Raw genomic sequence first — 16,354 nt, forward strand, 5'->3', positions numbered from 1 at the left:
CACTCTTACAGTCAGAGCAGAGCCCCTGGCATCTCTAAAGTGGATGACAATCATACAGCAGACAAGTAATTAACTGAGAGATGAGCCTCAGCCAACGATGTGTCAAAGCTGCCAATTACACAGCGAACCTCCACCACCTCCCTATATAGCAGCCATTCTCTACAACAGCTTCTGCCAGACTGGGGGGGGGGGGGGGGGGGGGAAATCACCCATTTGTTTTGGATGGAACTCATTTAAGGGAGAAGTTCTATAGAATGTATCGATGCACCATTCCTATCTACAGTACAGTATCTACTCCTCTGCCTCAGCGAGGGAAATATTCAATTTCACATCAGCGCATAGGGATGGAGAGGCCCTCTCAATAGGTAGTTATCAGAGAGAAAGAGAGTTCAGATCCTATAGGGAAGGTCATTATGCATGTACACAATGTAGCACAGTGGAAGTCTATATCCAAAGCTATGAATATGTGATGGAGGAGAAACCATCCTTCTCCTATTCATTTGTTTGAAAGGATCAGATAGGTGTGTAAGCAATACAGTGAAAATTCCACCGTACCAATCAGAGGACAAGATAGAGCTATTACCGTACATACCTACAGGAAGTGTCTAGGGGTCGTTTGCTTAACTAGGGGATGACTTGGAATTCAGCATACGATGATCTCCATCCTAAGGGGTGGGGGCGAGGTGATCTGAGGCCGGGTTAGTCATTCACAGCCTGGGTAAAGCAGAAGACTTGATAAGGCCCCTGGTCCTCTGGTCCTGGTATTGACCCCTAGGGGTCTAAGGCTGGCAGCCAGCTGTCTGCTCTGTTGAAGAGCTCTGTCAGACAGTCAGTGTTCTGTCCACAGAGGCCTCCATCTTTCATCCTACCACCGCTAGGGATCATGGCTCTGGCCCTGCCTCGCTCGCTGAATAAACAGCTCTGCTGTGTGAGACAATGCAGAGCTGGAGAAGGAGGCTAGGGAGGGAGTCACAGTGAAGGATAAGAAAGAAGGAAGAGGGGAAGGATCCAGATGTTCTACCCTTCTTCCAAAGTGTGCAGCTGCACACTCCACATCATGAATTTAAAAGCATTGGATTGGTGTAAGCATTGATTGAGGGAGTTTCCTACATTGTTAAATCTATGACAGGGAGTATGCAAGTGCACACTTCGGGGGAAGTGTAGAGAATTATTTATTTTACCAGGTAAGTTGACTAAGAACACGTTCTCATTTACAGCAATGACCTGGGGAATAGTTACAGGGGAGAGGAGGGGGATGAATGAGCCAATTGTAAGTACATTCATGGAGACGAGGAAGGTACAGAGGGAAAGATGAGGCAGGGAGGAAAGGAGGATGCAGGAAGAGAAGGAGGATCGAGGGAGAATATGGGTTGCATATTTCTACAAGGATTCCAATATAGTTCCTCTGCTGGCTAGCTCTCTGCCCTCCAGGCCTGGGTGACCTGCAGAGAACCTCTATAGTGCTGATGCTCTTTTTAAGCAATAAGGCAATATATGGCCAATATACCACTGTTCTTCTTGGAGTGGCAGGTAGCCTAGTGGTTAGAGTGTTGGGCCAGTAACCGAAAAGTTGCTAGATCATATCCCAGAGCTGACAAGGTAAAAATCTGTCGTTCTGCCCCCAAACAAGGCACTGTTCCTACGATGTCATTGTAAATAAGAATTTGTTCTTAACTGACGTGACCAGTTAAATTAAATGATGCACATGCATCGCAGTGCCTGGACACAGACCTTAGTCGTGGTATATTGGCAAACCCCCAAGATGCCTTATTGCTATTATAAATTGGTTAGCAATGTAATTAGAGGTAAAAAAAAATAAATGTTTTGTCATACCCGTGGTATACGGTCTGATATACCACGGCTGTCAGCCAATCAGCATTCAGGTCTTGACCCACCCAGTTTATAATTACTAATAATACTTTGGGCCTGCAGCAGAAACCCTACCAGTGACTAACTATTAATCACAGTGTATCTATAGCGGTGTAAAGCAGTCTTGCTGAATATAACATGCCAATATCCACCTGGGACTGCACTTCTCCACTGTGCAATACAGGTGTGTGCATGCCCAGGCTGAAGCAATAAGCTCAGGGTTAACAGAAATGATATAAAATTGGTGATTTTGCAGTTCTATGTAATCAGGTGTTGCAGAGCAATATACTGTACTGAACTATTTAAGTCCTTGTTTTGAACACTAAAGACGTTGTCGTACAATGTTATGTTGGCCTTGGAAGTGCACGGATACAGTATAAATGGAATAGCTATTACCAATCAGGGAGAAGTATCTGTGGGAGTGAGTGACCCAGTGCTGCTCATGTCATTTCCTTCACTTACCGCTGCTTGTTGTCTCTTCAGCTTGTCTCTGTACTCCTCCAGCTCCTGCAAGTTCAGCTCAGGTGGGAGTTTCTATCATAAAAACACACAATAAAAGCATTGTTACAATACAATGAGAATGCCCACACCAATAACTTCTTAGAAGATAAAGCCATTCTGTGGAATGCTTTGGTGTGTGGAGTGAACCACCTGCCAGAAAATAAATCAAAAGATTGCTTATCATGGACACCGAACTGAAATCCAAATGCCAGCAGCTTAGAGCCGGGCAGGATTTCATTTCATTTGTTTCTTTTAGAAGCTAATCTTAATTCTTTGGAGTTTCTTCAGCATCAGCTCTAGCTTGCTTAAGTACCATTTTTCAAAAGAGCCTCCACAGTCTTCATCATTTACAAAGAGAAGAAAAAGTGGCAGAATTGTATAGCACACATGCTTAGACGTATAGTAAATTAAAATGGAGGAGCACTACTTAATTGGTGAAGAACGAACAAGGGGAAAGACGGCAGCAAAAAACTAAGCACTGAGGATGATGGGTAATTGCTTTCCACTTGGCTGAAAGTCTCATTTTGTAATCTGGAAGGTTGTTGTTCTTGAGACACTGCTAAATCTAATGAGATTTCACACCCTTCCTCCACGAGTGTTTAATCCATCAATCTAGAAGTCATCGGTGTGTGAGCAGGAGATGACGCCACAGTGATGCTAGAGTAGATACACCCGTCAAGGGGGGAGAGGTGTCCCACAACAAGGGAACCAGGGGGGAGAGGTGTCCCACATAACAAGGGAACCAGGGGGGGAGAGAGGTGTCCCACATAACAAGGGAACCAGAGGGGGAGAGGTGTACCACATAACAAGGGAACCAGGGGGGGAGAGGTGTCCCACATAACAAGGGAACCAGGGGGGGAGAGGTGTCCCACATAACAAGGGAACCAGGGGGGGACAGGTGTCCCACATAACAAGGGAACCAGGGGGGGAGAGGTGTCCCATATAACAAGGGAACCAGGGGGGGAGAGGTGTCCCACATAACAAGGGAACCAGGGGGGAGAGGTGTCCCACATAACAAGGAAACCAGGGGGGGAGAGGTGTCCCACATAACAAGGGAACCAGGGGGGGAGAGGTGTCCCACATAACAAGGGAACCAGGGGGGAGAGGTGTCCCACATAACAAGGGAACCAGGGGGGAGAGGTGTCCCACATAACAAGGGAACCAGGGGGGGGGGGGAGGTGTCCCACATAACAAGGGAACCAGGGGGGGGGGGAGAGGTGTCCCACATAACAAGGGAACCAGGGGGGAGAGGTGTCCCACATAACAAGGGAACAAGGGGGGGAGAGGTGTCCCACATAACAAGGGAACCAGGGGGGGGGGAGAGGTGTCCCACATAACAAGGGAACCAGGGGGGGGGAGAGGTGTCCCACATAACAAGGGAACCAGGGGGGGGGGGGAGAGGTGTCCCACATAACAAGGGAACCAGGGGGGACAGGTGTCCCACATAACAAGGGAACCAGGGGGGACAGGTGTCCCACATAACAAGGGAACCAGGGGGGACAGGTGTCCCACATAACAAGGGAACCAGGGGGGAGAGGTGTCCCACATAACAAGGGAACCAGGGGGGGAGAGGTGTCCCATATAACAAGGAAACCAGGGGGGGAGAGGTGTCCCACATAACAAGGGAACCAGGGGGGAGAGGTGTCCCACATAACAAGGGAACCAGGGGGGGGGGGGAGAGGTGTCCCACATAACAAGGGAACCAGGGGGGACAGGTGTCCCACATAACAAGGGAACCAGGGGGGAGAGGTGTCCCACATAACAAGGGAACCAGGGGGGACAGGTGTCCCACATAACAAGGGAACCAGGGGGGAGAGGTGTCCCACATAACAAGGGAACCAGGGGGGAGAGGTGTCCCACATAACAAGGGAACCAGGGGGGAGAGGTGTCCCACATAACAAGGGAACCAGGGGGGGAGAGGTGTCCCACATAACAAGGGAACCAGGGGGGGAGAGGTGTCCCACATAACAAGGGAACCCGGGGGGGAGAGGTGTCCCACATAACAAGGGAACCAGGGGGGAGAGGTGTCCCACATAACAAGGGAACCAGGGGGGAGAGGTATCCCACATAACAAGGGAACCAGGGGGAGGGAGGTGTAGGTAGGGAGGCCCCAAGTCACTGTAACTAGTTATTGTGGACCCCAAGTCACTGTAACTAGTCATTGTGGACCCCAAGTCACTGTAACTAGTCATTGTGGACCCCAAGTCACTGTAACTAGTCATTGTGGACCAAGTCACTGTAACTAGTCATTGTAGACCAAGTCACTGTAACTAGTCAGTGTAGACCAAGTCACTGTAACTAGTCAGTGTAGACCAAGTCACTGTAACTAGTCAGTGTAGACCAAGTCACTGTGACTAGTCAGTGTAACTAGTCAGTGTAGACCAAGTCACTGTAACTAGTCAGTGTAGACCAAGTCACTGTAACTAGTCACTGTAACTAGTCAGTGTAGACCAAGTCAGTGTAGACCAAGTCACTGTAACTAGTCAGTGTAGACCAAGTCACTGTAACTAGTCAGTGTAGACCAAGTCACTGTAACTAGTCAGTGTAGACCAAGTCACTGTAACTAGTCAGTGTAGACCAAGTCACTGTAACTAGTCAGTGTAGACCAAGTCACTGTAACTAGTCAGTGTAGACCAAGTCACTGTAACTAGTCAGTGTAGACCAAGTCACTGTAACTAGTCAGTGTAGACCAAGTCACTGTAACTAGTCAGTGTAGACCAAGTCACTGTAACTAGTCAGTGTAGACCAAGTCACTGTAACTAGTCAGTGTAGACCAAGTCACTAACTAGTCAGTGTAGACCCTGCTGATTGCACTGTTTGGTACTATATTGTACAATGTATAGTGTAAATGATGAGCGGACTGTTATGGGAGGTCCAAGCCTGTTATATGGCATATGCCTCACTCTTCCTGTGGTGGTTAAGGCTTTAGTATGCTGGTGGAGTGTCTTGGTATATGGGCTAAGAGGTGATAGTCATCGAAACAAAACTAGGATTTATTGAACTGCACAGACAAATATAGCTCCAGATACAAGCGTTGATTTAGAATTAAATGGAACATGTAAAATAATAAGATCATAAAAGACAGAATAGCTTATAGTTTTTAAGAGCGTGGAAAGAAGGTCCTTCACATACAAACTGAATTGGTCCACTCACACAGACAGCATCGTGAAGAAGGCGCAGCAGCGCCTCTTCAACCTCAGGAGGCTGAAGAAATTCGGCTTGTCACCAAAAGCACTCACAAACTTCTACAGATGCACAATCGAGAGCATCCTGGCGGGCTGTATCACCGCCTGGTATGGCAACTGCACCGCCCTCAACCGTAAGGCTCTCCAGAGGGTAGTGAGGTCTGCACAACGCATCACCGGGGGCAAACTACCTGCCCTCCAGGACACCTACACCACCCGATGTCACAGGAAGGCCATAAAGATCATCAAGGACATCAACCACCCGAGCCACTGCCTGTTCACCCCGCTATCATCCAGAAGGCGAGGTCAGTACAGGTGCATCAAAGCTGGGACCGAGAGACTGAAAAACAGCTTCTATCTCAAGGCCATCAGACTGTTAAACAGCCACCACTAACACTGAGTGGCTGCTGCCAACACACTGACACTGACTCAACTCCAGCCACTTTAATAATGGGAATTGATGGGAAATGATGTAAATATATCACTAGCCACTTTAAACAATGCTACCTTATATAAATGTTACTTACCCTACATTATTCATCTCATATGCATACGTATATACTGTACTCTATATCATCGACGGTATCCTTATGTAATACATGTATCACTAGCCACTTTATACTATACTATGCCACTTTGTTTACATACTCATCTCATTTGTACATACTGTACCCGATACCATCTACTGTATCTTGCCTATACTGCTCTGTACCATCACTCATTCATATATCCTTATGTACATATTCTTTATCCCCTTACACTGTGTACAAGACAGTAGTTTTGGAATTGTTAGTTAGATTACTTGTTATTACTGCATTGTCGGAACTAGAAGCACAAGCATTTCGCTACACTCGCATTAACATCTGCTAACCATGTGTATGTGACAAATAAAATTTGATTTGATTTGATTTGATTTGATATTGTCTCAGTGACAATAACAGCAACAAAGGGGAGAGTGGGTAGAAATTCCCTTGCTGCTGTTTTTATCCCTTGTTGCTGAGGGTTTAGAGCTTAAAAGGTAGTCACATCATACAAGTACTTGGGAGTATGGCTAGATGGTACACTGTCCTCCTCTCAACACATATCAAAGCCGCAGGCTAAAGTTAAATCTGGTCTTGGTTTCCTCTATTGCAATCGCTCCTCTTTCACCCCAGCTGCCAAACTAACCCTGATTCAGATGACTATCCTACCCAGGCTAGATTACAGAGAAGCCATTTATAGATAGGCAGATAAGGGCGCTCTCGAGCGGCAAGATGTTCTTTACCATTCTGCCATCAGATTTGCCACCAATGCTCCTTATAGGACACATCACTGCACTCTATACTCCTCTGTAAACTGGTCATCTCTGTATACCCGTCGCAAGACCCACTGGTTGATGCTTATTTATAAAACCCTCGTAGGCCTCACTCCCCCCTATCTGAGATATCTATTGTAGCCCTCATCCTCCACATACATCACCCGTTCTGTCAGTCACATTCTGTTAAAGGTCCCCACACATCCCTGGGTCGCTCTTCTTTTCAGTTCGCTGCAGCTAGCGACTGGAACGAGCTGCAACAAACACTCAAACTGGACAGTTTTATCTCAATCTCTTCATTCAAAGACTCAATCATTGACACTCTTACTGACTGTTGTGGCTGCTTTGTGTGATGTATTGTTGTCTTTACCTTCTTGCCCTTTGTGCTGTTGTCTGTGCCCAATAATGTTTGTACCATGTGTTGTGCTGCTACCATGTTGTGCTGCTGCCATGATGTGTTGCTACCATGTTGTTGTCATCTTGTGTTGCTATCATGCTGTGGTCTTAGATCTCTCTTTATGTAGTGTTTTGTTAAGGCTGCAGCATACACTGTACTGTAGACCTAACTAACTAACTCACCTCCAGCTTGTTGTGTCCTCTGGGTCTGTAGTAAACAGTGGGCCTAACTAACTAACTAACTCACCTCCAGCGTGTTGTGTCTTCTGGGTCTGTAGTGAACAGTGGGCCTAACTAACTAACTGACTGACTCACCTCCAGCGGGTTGTGTCCTCTGGGTCTGTAGTAAACAGTGGGCCTAACTAACTAACTCACCTCCAGCGGGTTGTGTCCTCTGGGTCTGTAGTGAACAGTGGGCCTAACTAACTAACCGACTGACTCACCTCCAGCTTGTTGTGTCCTCTGGGTCTGTAGTGAACAGTGGGCCTAACTAACTGACTCACCTCCAGCTTGTTGTGTCCTCTGGGTCTGTAGTGAACAGTGGGCCTAACTAACTAACTAACTGACTCACCTCCAGCTTGTTGTGTCCTCTGGGTCTCTAGTGAACAGTGGGCCTAACTAACTCACCTCCAGCTTGTTGTGTCCTCCGGGTCTCTAGTGAACAGTGGGCCTAACTAACTAACTGACTGACTCACCTCCAGCGGGTTGTGTCCTCTGGGTCTGTAGTAAACAGTGGGCCTAACTAACTGACTCACCTCCAGCTTGTTGTGTCCTCTGGGTCTGTAGTGAACAGTGGGCCTAACTAACTAACTAACTAACTGACTGACTGACTGACTCACCTCCAGCTTGTTGTGTCCTCTGGGTCTCTAGTGAACAGTGGGCCTAACTAACTGACTCACCTCCAGCTCGTGCTGCACCATGTCAAAGGAGTCGTTGGAGTAGTAGACCTCCTGGATGCTGTTAATGATCTCCTGCTCCGCCTGGGGGTCGATGGGCTGCTCCCTCATCTCCCTCATCTCCTCCTGAGATACCAGAGAGAGGTGAGAAAGACAAATTACTGCATCAGTTAGGTCAGTAAGACTACAAAGCACCCGGTTGCTGGGACACCCTCGTGGGAAGGGAGGAAACAGAGGCTCTGAGAAAAAACACAGCTCTCCAGAATATCTCTAGGAAACAGAGCCTGTCCATTGGGTTTATCGCTCCTGAAGGCCACAGATTATTTAAGCCTGTCTGGCTGTTTCCCTGGAGAGAACTCTTCACAGACCCCTAATGAGCCTGAATATAGGCACTTATCAATAGATACCGCTCTCAGTCAATCCTCTCTTTGAAGATTGATACAACGGCCAACTTGAGAGGGCAAAGCCTGTGCAACACACGGATAAGGCATTATAGTAAAGCAATTGAGCTATGAAATAGGCTGAAACGTATCCAGGACGAATGGGGGTAAATCATCCCAATTGCCGGCAAAAGGACTGATGGAGGAAGAAAGATGCTAGGATATTCTTCAATAACCTTCACAGCATCCATTTGACCATGCCAGAGAGATAGGGTGTGACAGATGGGCCTATATCTCAGGCACTGAATATCAAAACACCTGCCTAGTTGAGAAAATAGCAACAAAACCAGATTTTTCCAGTAAACGTGAGGAACAAGAGGCAAATTAGAGCCAAATTACAAGGTAATCAAGAGTGAATTAGAGGTGAATTACAAGGGAATCAGGGGTGAATTACAGAGGAATCAGAGAGGGATCAGAGGCGAATACCATAAGGATCAGAGGCAAATCACAGAAGAAGCAGATGGGAAGCAGAAGAAAGAGGCAAAATAGAGAGGAATGAGAGGCGAATTAGAGAGGAATCGTGTGGTGAAATTTGTGAATGTATTGTAATGTATTTAAAATTGTATAACTGCTTTTGGGGATCCATAATAAATACAAATTAAAGACAAATCAAAGGCAAATTACAGAGGAATGAGTACTACCCGTGCGTGTGTGCGTGCGTGCGTGCGTGCGTGCGCGGCCGGGACTATACCAGTATCACATACTCGTGTATTGTTTCCATACTCACGAAGCGGATTTAATTTCTTTAGGAAAACAGCCATGTTGGAAACAAACATCATTATGTTGTCATCGAGTCACATTTAGTTATTTAGTTATAGCACACAATATTTTACATAGAGCAGGTTTTTAAAGGACCAAACAGGGAGGTCTGCTTCGTGTTTTCATTTTTTGCCATTGAAAAAAATATTGCGATCCTGGTATCGTCCCGTCCTGGTACGTGTTTTGAAGGCGTGCTGCGCAGGTCTGACACATTTGAGAACGGGTAGGGCGAACACAGCGGGTGTGTGGGTGAGCTGAGCGTTGAAGCTCAGCATCCTTAGTGAGAGGGTGGGTGGGAAATTACAGAGGGAGGGATACTGGTAAAGAGAAAATAAGAAAAAGACCAGAAGTGATTCATCTCTCAGGTAGCCCAAATCGAGTGCCCTTCTTTGAACTCTCTGCCTTTTCCTCTTTCTGTTTGTCCCATTCTCTCACCATGACTTTAAAAATATATTCAAGACAATAAAATAGGTGAATGACTCATTTCTGGGCTCCAAGCATCTCTTCTCTCCACTCTGCTTCACAGGCACAAACACAACCTAAACATTAGCCTATCCCTAAACCCTGCAGAGCAGAGACATCTAACAACTATCATCATGCTTTGATCACGTTCACGTTGATGGATTCAAATGAAACAATGATCCTCCTCCGTCCAAATTAAAAAGTCTCATCATCGTGCCGTTTCTCCTTCTCAATATGGGCAGAAACAAAAATTCAAAAGCCATTTGCACCTAATAGTAGGCTGTTTAATGAGTCTTATCAAAGAACCAAAGGCTGTTCGGCTGAATTCGTCATTGAATGCAGAGAGAAAATCCAACAGAAGACAAAGGGGTTCCTTCTTGGTGAGTGTCAGAAGCCAGGTGAACACGATGCCAGAGGGACACCTGGTCAGTTTGATGGTGAGGTAAATGGTGAAGACGTTCAGCTCTGCAGTACACCATGGCAGAGGGACACCTGGTCAGTTTGATGGTGAGGTAAATGGTGAAGACGTTCAGCTCTGCAGTACACCATGGCAGAGGGACACCTGGTCAGTTTGATGGTGAGGTAAATGGTGAAGACGTTCAGCTCTGCAGTACACCATGGCAGAGGGACACCTGGTCAGTTTGATGGTGAGGTAAATGGTGAAGACGTTCAGCTCTGCAGTACACCATGGCAGAGGGACACCTGGTCAGTTTGATGGTGAGGTAAATGGTGAAGACGTTCAGCTCTGCAGTACACCATGGCAGAGGGACACCTGGTCAGTTTGATGGTGGGGTAAATGGTGAAGACGTTCAGCTCTGCAGTACATGATGCCAGAGGGACACCTAGTGGTGGATCAGAGGACTAACCTACATGGAACAGTCAGTACTATAGATTCACGGGTTGACTCGCAGTCCTGGTGGTTAAATCGCGGGGCGTGTGGGTTTAGGGTCATTAAATAGTGTGGATGAAGGGCGGGTGGGTGGCGGGCAGAATGAATGAATGAATGAAGAGAAAACAATACCATAAAAAAATACATAAATGTATAAAATTATTGTGCAATTTATATCTATTGGCTGCATTTCTGGCATTAGGTTTACTTACTAAGCTTCAGGGCTTATAACTGTACACGCGCCAAATAGCCTACATGCCAATCGCCAAATGCTTTAGGGAATCGGTAGAAAAAGTTAATGTTGATGCAGACAATGTAGGAATTGAATTAAATCATCGAAAAGCTGCCAAATGGAGAGTTGAAAATATAGAGAAGGGAGGGCCAGAAAAGTAACGTTCGGAAAAGATTAGGTGAAGTGAAAAATGAGGATGATAGCAGTTCCGGCTGTGTTTTGTGATAATTGAGGTGCTATATACATTTGACAGTCACAAGACAGGGACTTCAAAACAGGCTTATGATACATGAAGGGAACTGTAGCCTACTGTTCAGATGGGTTAAACGGAAACTGAAATCTGGACACTGACTGGAGGTCTATAACCTCTCACACAACCTTAATACTAACTTACAGTAAAATGATACACCAATTGTATGCTACATTCTTACTCAGGAACAAGAGTGGAGAAACATGATTTCTTTCTTTCAGCATCTTGAGAGAATGTGAATGTGCAGTTAGATACCGTCTATAGAGGTGCTGTCTTTATCAGCATCATAAAAGCTCATAGTATTTCAACCACATAAAATATGCATCCAAGCAGAACTGAAATCAGAACTGCTGCAAAGAGGCATGAGGACTGCAGATGTGGCCAGGGCAAAAAAGTATTTAATCAGCCACCAATTGTGCAAGTTCTCCCACTTAAAAAGATGAGAGAGGCCTATAATTTTCATCATAGGTACACTTCTACTATGACAGACAAAATGAGAAAAAAAATCCAGAAAATCACATTGTAGGATTTTTTATGAATTTATTTGCAAATTATGGTGGAAAATAAGTATTTGGTCACCTACAAACAAGCAAGATTTCTGGCTCTCACAGACCTGTAACTTCTTCTTTAAGAGGCTCCTCTGTCCTCCACTCGTTACCTGTATTAATGGCACTGTTTGAACTTGTTATCAGTATAAAAGACACCTGTCCACAACCTCAAACAATCACACTCCAAACTCCACTATGGCCAAGACCAAAGAGCTGTCAAAGGACACCAGAAACAAAATTGTAGACCTGCACCAGGCTGGGAAGACTGAATCTGCAATAGGTAAGCAGCTTGGTTTGAAGAAATCAACTGTGGGAGCAATTATTAGGAAATGGAAGACATACAAGACCACTGATAATCTCCCTCGATCTGGGGCTCCACGCAAGATCTCACCCCGTGGGGTCAAAATTATCACAAGAACGGTGAGCAAAAATCCCAGAACCACACGGGGGGACCTAGTGAATGACCTGCAGAGAGCTGGGACCAAAGTAACAAAACCTACCATCAGTAACACACTATGCCGCCAGGGATTCAAATCCTGCAGTGCCAGACGTGTCCCCCTGCTTCAGCCAGTACATGTCCAGGCCCGTCTGAAGTTTGCTAGAGAGCATTTGGATGATCCAGAAGAAGATTGGGAGAATGTCATATGGTCAGATGAACCCAAAATATAACTTTTTGGTAAAAACTCAACTCGTCGTGTTTGGAGGACAAAGAATGCTGAGTTGCATCCAATGAACACCATACTTACTGTGAAGCATGGGGATGGAAACATGCTTTGGGGCTGTTTTTCTGCAAAGGGACCAGGACGACTGATCCGTGTAAAGGAAAGAATGAATGGGGCCATGTATCGTGATATTTTGATTGAAAACCTCCTTCCATCAGCAAGGGCATTGAAAATGAAACGTGGCTGGGTCTTTCAGCATGACAATGATCCCAAACACACCACCCGGGCAACGAAGGAATGGCTTCGTAAGAAGCATTTCAAGGTCCTGGAGTGGCCTAGCCAATCTCCAGATCTCAACCCCATAGAAAATCTTTGGAGGCAGTTGAAAGTCTGTGTTGCCCAGCAACAGCCCCAAAACATCACTGCTCTAGAGGAGATCTGCATGGAGGAATGGGCCAAAATACCAGCAACAGTGTGTGAAAACCTTGTGAAGACTTACAGAAAACGTTTGACCTCTGTCATTGCCAACAAAGGGTATATAACAAAGTATTGAGATAAACTTTTGTTATTGACCAAATACTTATTTTCCACCATAATTTGCAAATAAATTCATAAAAAAAATCCTACAAATGTGATTTTGTCATATTTGAAGAAGAAGTAGAAGACTATGATGAACATTACAGGCCTCTCTCCTCTTTTTAAGTGGGAGAACTTGCACAATTGGTGGCTGACTAAATACTTTTTTGCCCCACTGTACATTGCAATGTCCATACTGTGGGACGCCTAAAACAGTGCTACAGGGAGACAGGACGGGCAGCTGATCGTCCTCGTGGTGGCAGACCACGTGTAACAACAGCTGCACAGGATCAGTACATCCGAACATCACACCTGTGAGACAGGTACAGGATGGCAACAACAACTGCCCGAGTTACACCAGGAATCCTCTATCAGTACTCAGACTGTCCGTAATAGGCTGAGAGAGGCTGGACTGAGGGCTTGTAGGCCGGTGGTAAAGGCAGGTCATCACCAGACATCACCGGCAACAATGTCGCCTATGGGCACAAACCCACCGTCGCTGGACCAGACAGGGCTGGCAAAAAGTGCTCTTCACTGACGAGTTGCGGTTTTGTCTCAGCAGGGATGATGGTCGGATTCGCATTTATTGTTGAATGAATGAGCATTACACCGAGGCCTGTACTCTGGAGCAGGATCGATTTGGAGGTGGAGGGTCCGTCATGGTCTGGGGTGGTATCTCACAGCATCATTCGACTGAGCTTGTTGACATTGAAGGCAATTTCAATGCTGTGTGTTACAGGGAAGACATCCTCCTCCCTCATGTGGTACCCTTCCTGCAGGCTCATCCTGACATGACCCTCTAGCATGATAATGCCACCAACAATACTGCTCATTCTGTGTGTGATTTCCTGAAAGACAGGAATGTCAGAGTTCTGCCATGGCCAGCGAAGAGCCCAGATCTCAATGAGCACGTCTGGGGTCTGTTGGATCGGATGGTAAGGGCCATTCCCCCCCAGAAATGTCCAGGAACTTGCAGGTGCCTTGGTAGAAGAATGGGGTAACATCCCACAGCAAGAACTGGCAAATCTGGTGCAGTCCATGAGGAGGAGATGCACTACAGTACTTAATGCAGCTGGTGGCCACACCAGATACTGGCTGTTACTTTTGGTTTTGACCCCCCCTTTGTTCAGGGACACATTATTTAATTTATGTTAGTCACATGTCTGTGGAACTTGTTCGGTTTGGCTCTCAGTTGTTGAATCTCATGTTCAAACAAATATTTACACATGTTAAGTTTGCTGAAAATAAACGCAGTTGACAGTGAGAGGACGTTTCTTTTTTTGCTAGGTTGAGATGTACAATACATGACCAAAAGTATGTGGACACGTGCTCACCGAACATCTCATTCCAAAATCATTGGCATTAATATAGAGTTGGTCCCCACTTTGCTGCTATAACAGCCTCCACTCTTCTGGCAAGGCTTTCCACTAGATGTTGGAACATTGCTGCGGGGACTCCATTCAGCGAAAAGAGCATTCGTGAGGTCGGGCACTGCTGTTTGGCGATTAGTCCGTGTTCCAATTCATCCCAAAAGTGTTTGATGGTGTTGATGACTGGGCTGCACAGAGCCCTGACAAGTTCTTCCACACCAATCCTGACAAACCATTTCTGTATGTTCCTTGCTTTGTGCTCAGGGGCATTGTCATGCTGAAACAGGAAAGGGCCTTCCCCAAACTATTGCCACAAAGTTGGAAGCACAGAATTGTCTAGAATGTAATTTAATGCTGTAGCATTTGCAGTAGGTATTTTATGCTGTAGCACTAGCCCAAACCATAAAATATAGGCCCAGACCATTATTCCCCTCCTCCACCAAACTTTACAGTTTGCACTATCCATTGGGGCAGGTCACGTTCTCCTGGCATCCGCCAAACCCAGATTTGTCCGTCGGACTGCCAGATGGTGAAGCGAAATTCATCACTCTAGAGAATGCGTTTCCACTGCTCCAGAGTCCAATGGGAGTGAGTATTACACCACTCCAGCCGATGCTTGGCATTGCACATGGTGACCTTAGGCTTGTGTGCGGCTGCTCGGCCACAGAAACCAATTTCATGAATCTCCCGAAGAACAGTTCTTGTGCTGACGTTGCTTCCAGAGGCAGTTTTTGAACTGAGTAGGGCAACCTAGGACAGACGGCTTCAGTACGCGGCGTTCCCGTTGTGAGCTTGTGTGGCCTACCACTTTGCGGCTGAGCCAATGTTGCTCCTAGACGTTTCCACTTCACAATAACAGCAATTACAGCTGACAGGGGCAGCTCTAGCAGTGTGGAAATTTCACAAACTGACTTGTTGGAAAGGTGGCAACCTATGGCGGTGCCACGTTGAAAGTCACTGAGCTCTCACAAAGAGTGGCAGTGGTGTGGAGAAGGGGGGAGGCAATGCAAATAGTCTTGGTAGACATTTTGCAAGCCTTTCAGGAGTCTTATGGCTTGGGGGTAGAAGATGTTTAGAAGCATCTTGAACCTAGACTTGGCGCTCCGGTATCGCTTGCGGTATGTTAGAAGAGATAAGTCTATGACTAGGGTGGCTGGAGTGCTTGACAAATTAGGGCCTTCCTCTGACACCGCTTGGTACAGAAGTCCTGAATGGCAGGAAGTGACGTACTGGGCCGTTCGCACTACCCTCTGTAGTGCCTTGTGGTCGGAGGCCGAGCAGTTGCCATACCAGGCAGTGATGCAACCAGTCAGGATGATCTCGATGGTGCAGCTGTATAACCTTTTGAGGATCTGAGGACCCATGCCATGCTTTTCAGTCTCTTGAGGGGGAATAGGTTTTGTCGTGCCCGCTTCACGGCGGTCATGGTGTGCTTGGACCATGTTAGCTTTATGATGATGTGGACACCAAGGAACTTGAAGCGCTCAACCTGCTCCACTGCAGCCCCGTCGATGAGAATTGGGGCGTGTTCATTCCTCTTTTTCCTGTAGTCCACAATTATCTCCTTTGTCTTGATCACGTTGAGGGAAAGGTTGTTGTCCTTGCACCACCCGGCCAGGTCTCTGACTTCCTCCCTATAGGCTGTCTCATTGTTGTCGGCGATCAGGCCTACCACTTTTGTGTCATCGGCAAATTTAATGATGGTGTTGGAGTAGTGCCTGGCCGTGCAGTCATGAGTGAACAGGGAGTACAGGAGGGGGCTGATCACGCACCCCTGGGGGGCGCCTGTGTTGAGGATCAGAGAAGAGGATGTGTTGTTACCTACCCTTACCAACTGGGGGGTGGCCCGTCAGGAAGTCCAGGATCCAGTTGCAGAGGGATGTGTTTAGTCCCAGGGTCCTAAGCATAGTGTTGAGCTTTGGAGGGCACTATGGTGTTGAACTCTGAGCTGAAGTCAATGAATAGCATGTTGTGCTATTCAATGAATAGCAATAGGTGTTCCTTTTGTCCAGGTGGGAAAGGGCA

General features: G+C 46.6%; 1 protein-coding gene across 1 annotated transcript in view; it reads right to left on the bottom strand.

Annotated features, from left to right (window-relative positions):
• The window catches only part of vps50 (VPS50 EARP/GARPII complex subunit), a 222,461-nt gene that overhangs the window by 196,627 nt on the left and 9,480 nt on the right, over nt 1–16,354 (bottom strand). The window contains exons 3-4 of the mRNA XM_036971386.2: nt 8,145–8,267; nt 2,332–2,403 (exon numbers count right to left, since the gene is read on the bottom strand). Coding sequence (XP_036827281.1) covers nt 2,332–2,403; nt 8,145–8,267 — 195 coding nt within the window. The remainder of the gene's footprint in view (nt 1–2,331; nt 2,404–8,144; nt 8,268–16,354) is intronic.

The sequence above is a fragment of the Oncorhynchus mykiss genome, chromosome 30, assembly GCF_057628025.1.
Source record: "Oncorhynchus mykiss isolate SJ-2025 chromosome 30, ASM5762802v1, whole genome shotgun sequence".
Classification (NCBI taxonomy): domain Eukaryota; kingdom Metazoa; phylum Chordata; class Actinopteri; order Salmoniformes; family Salmonidae; genus Oncorhynchus; species Oncorhynchus mykiss.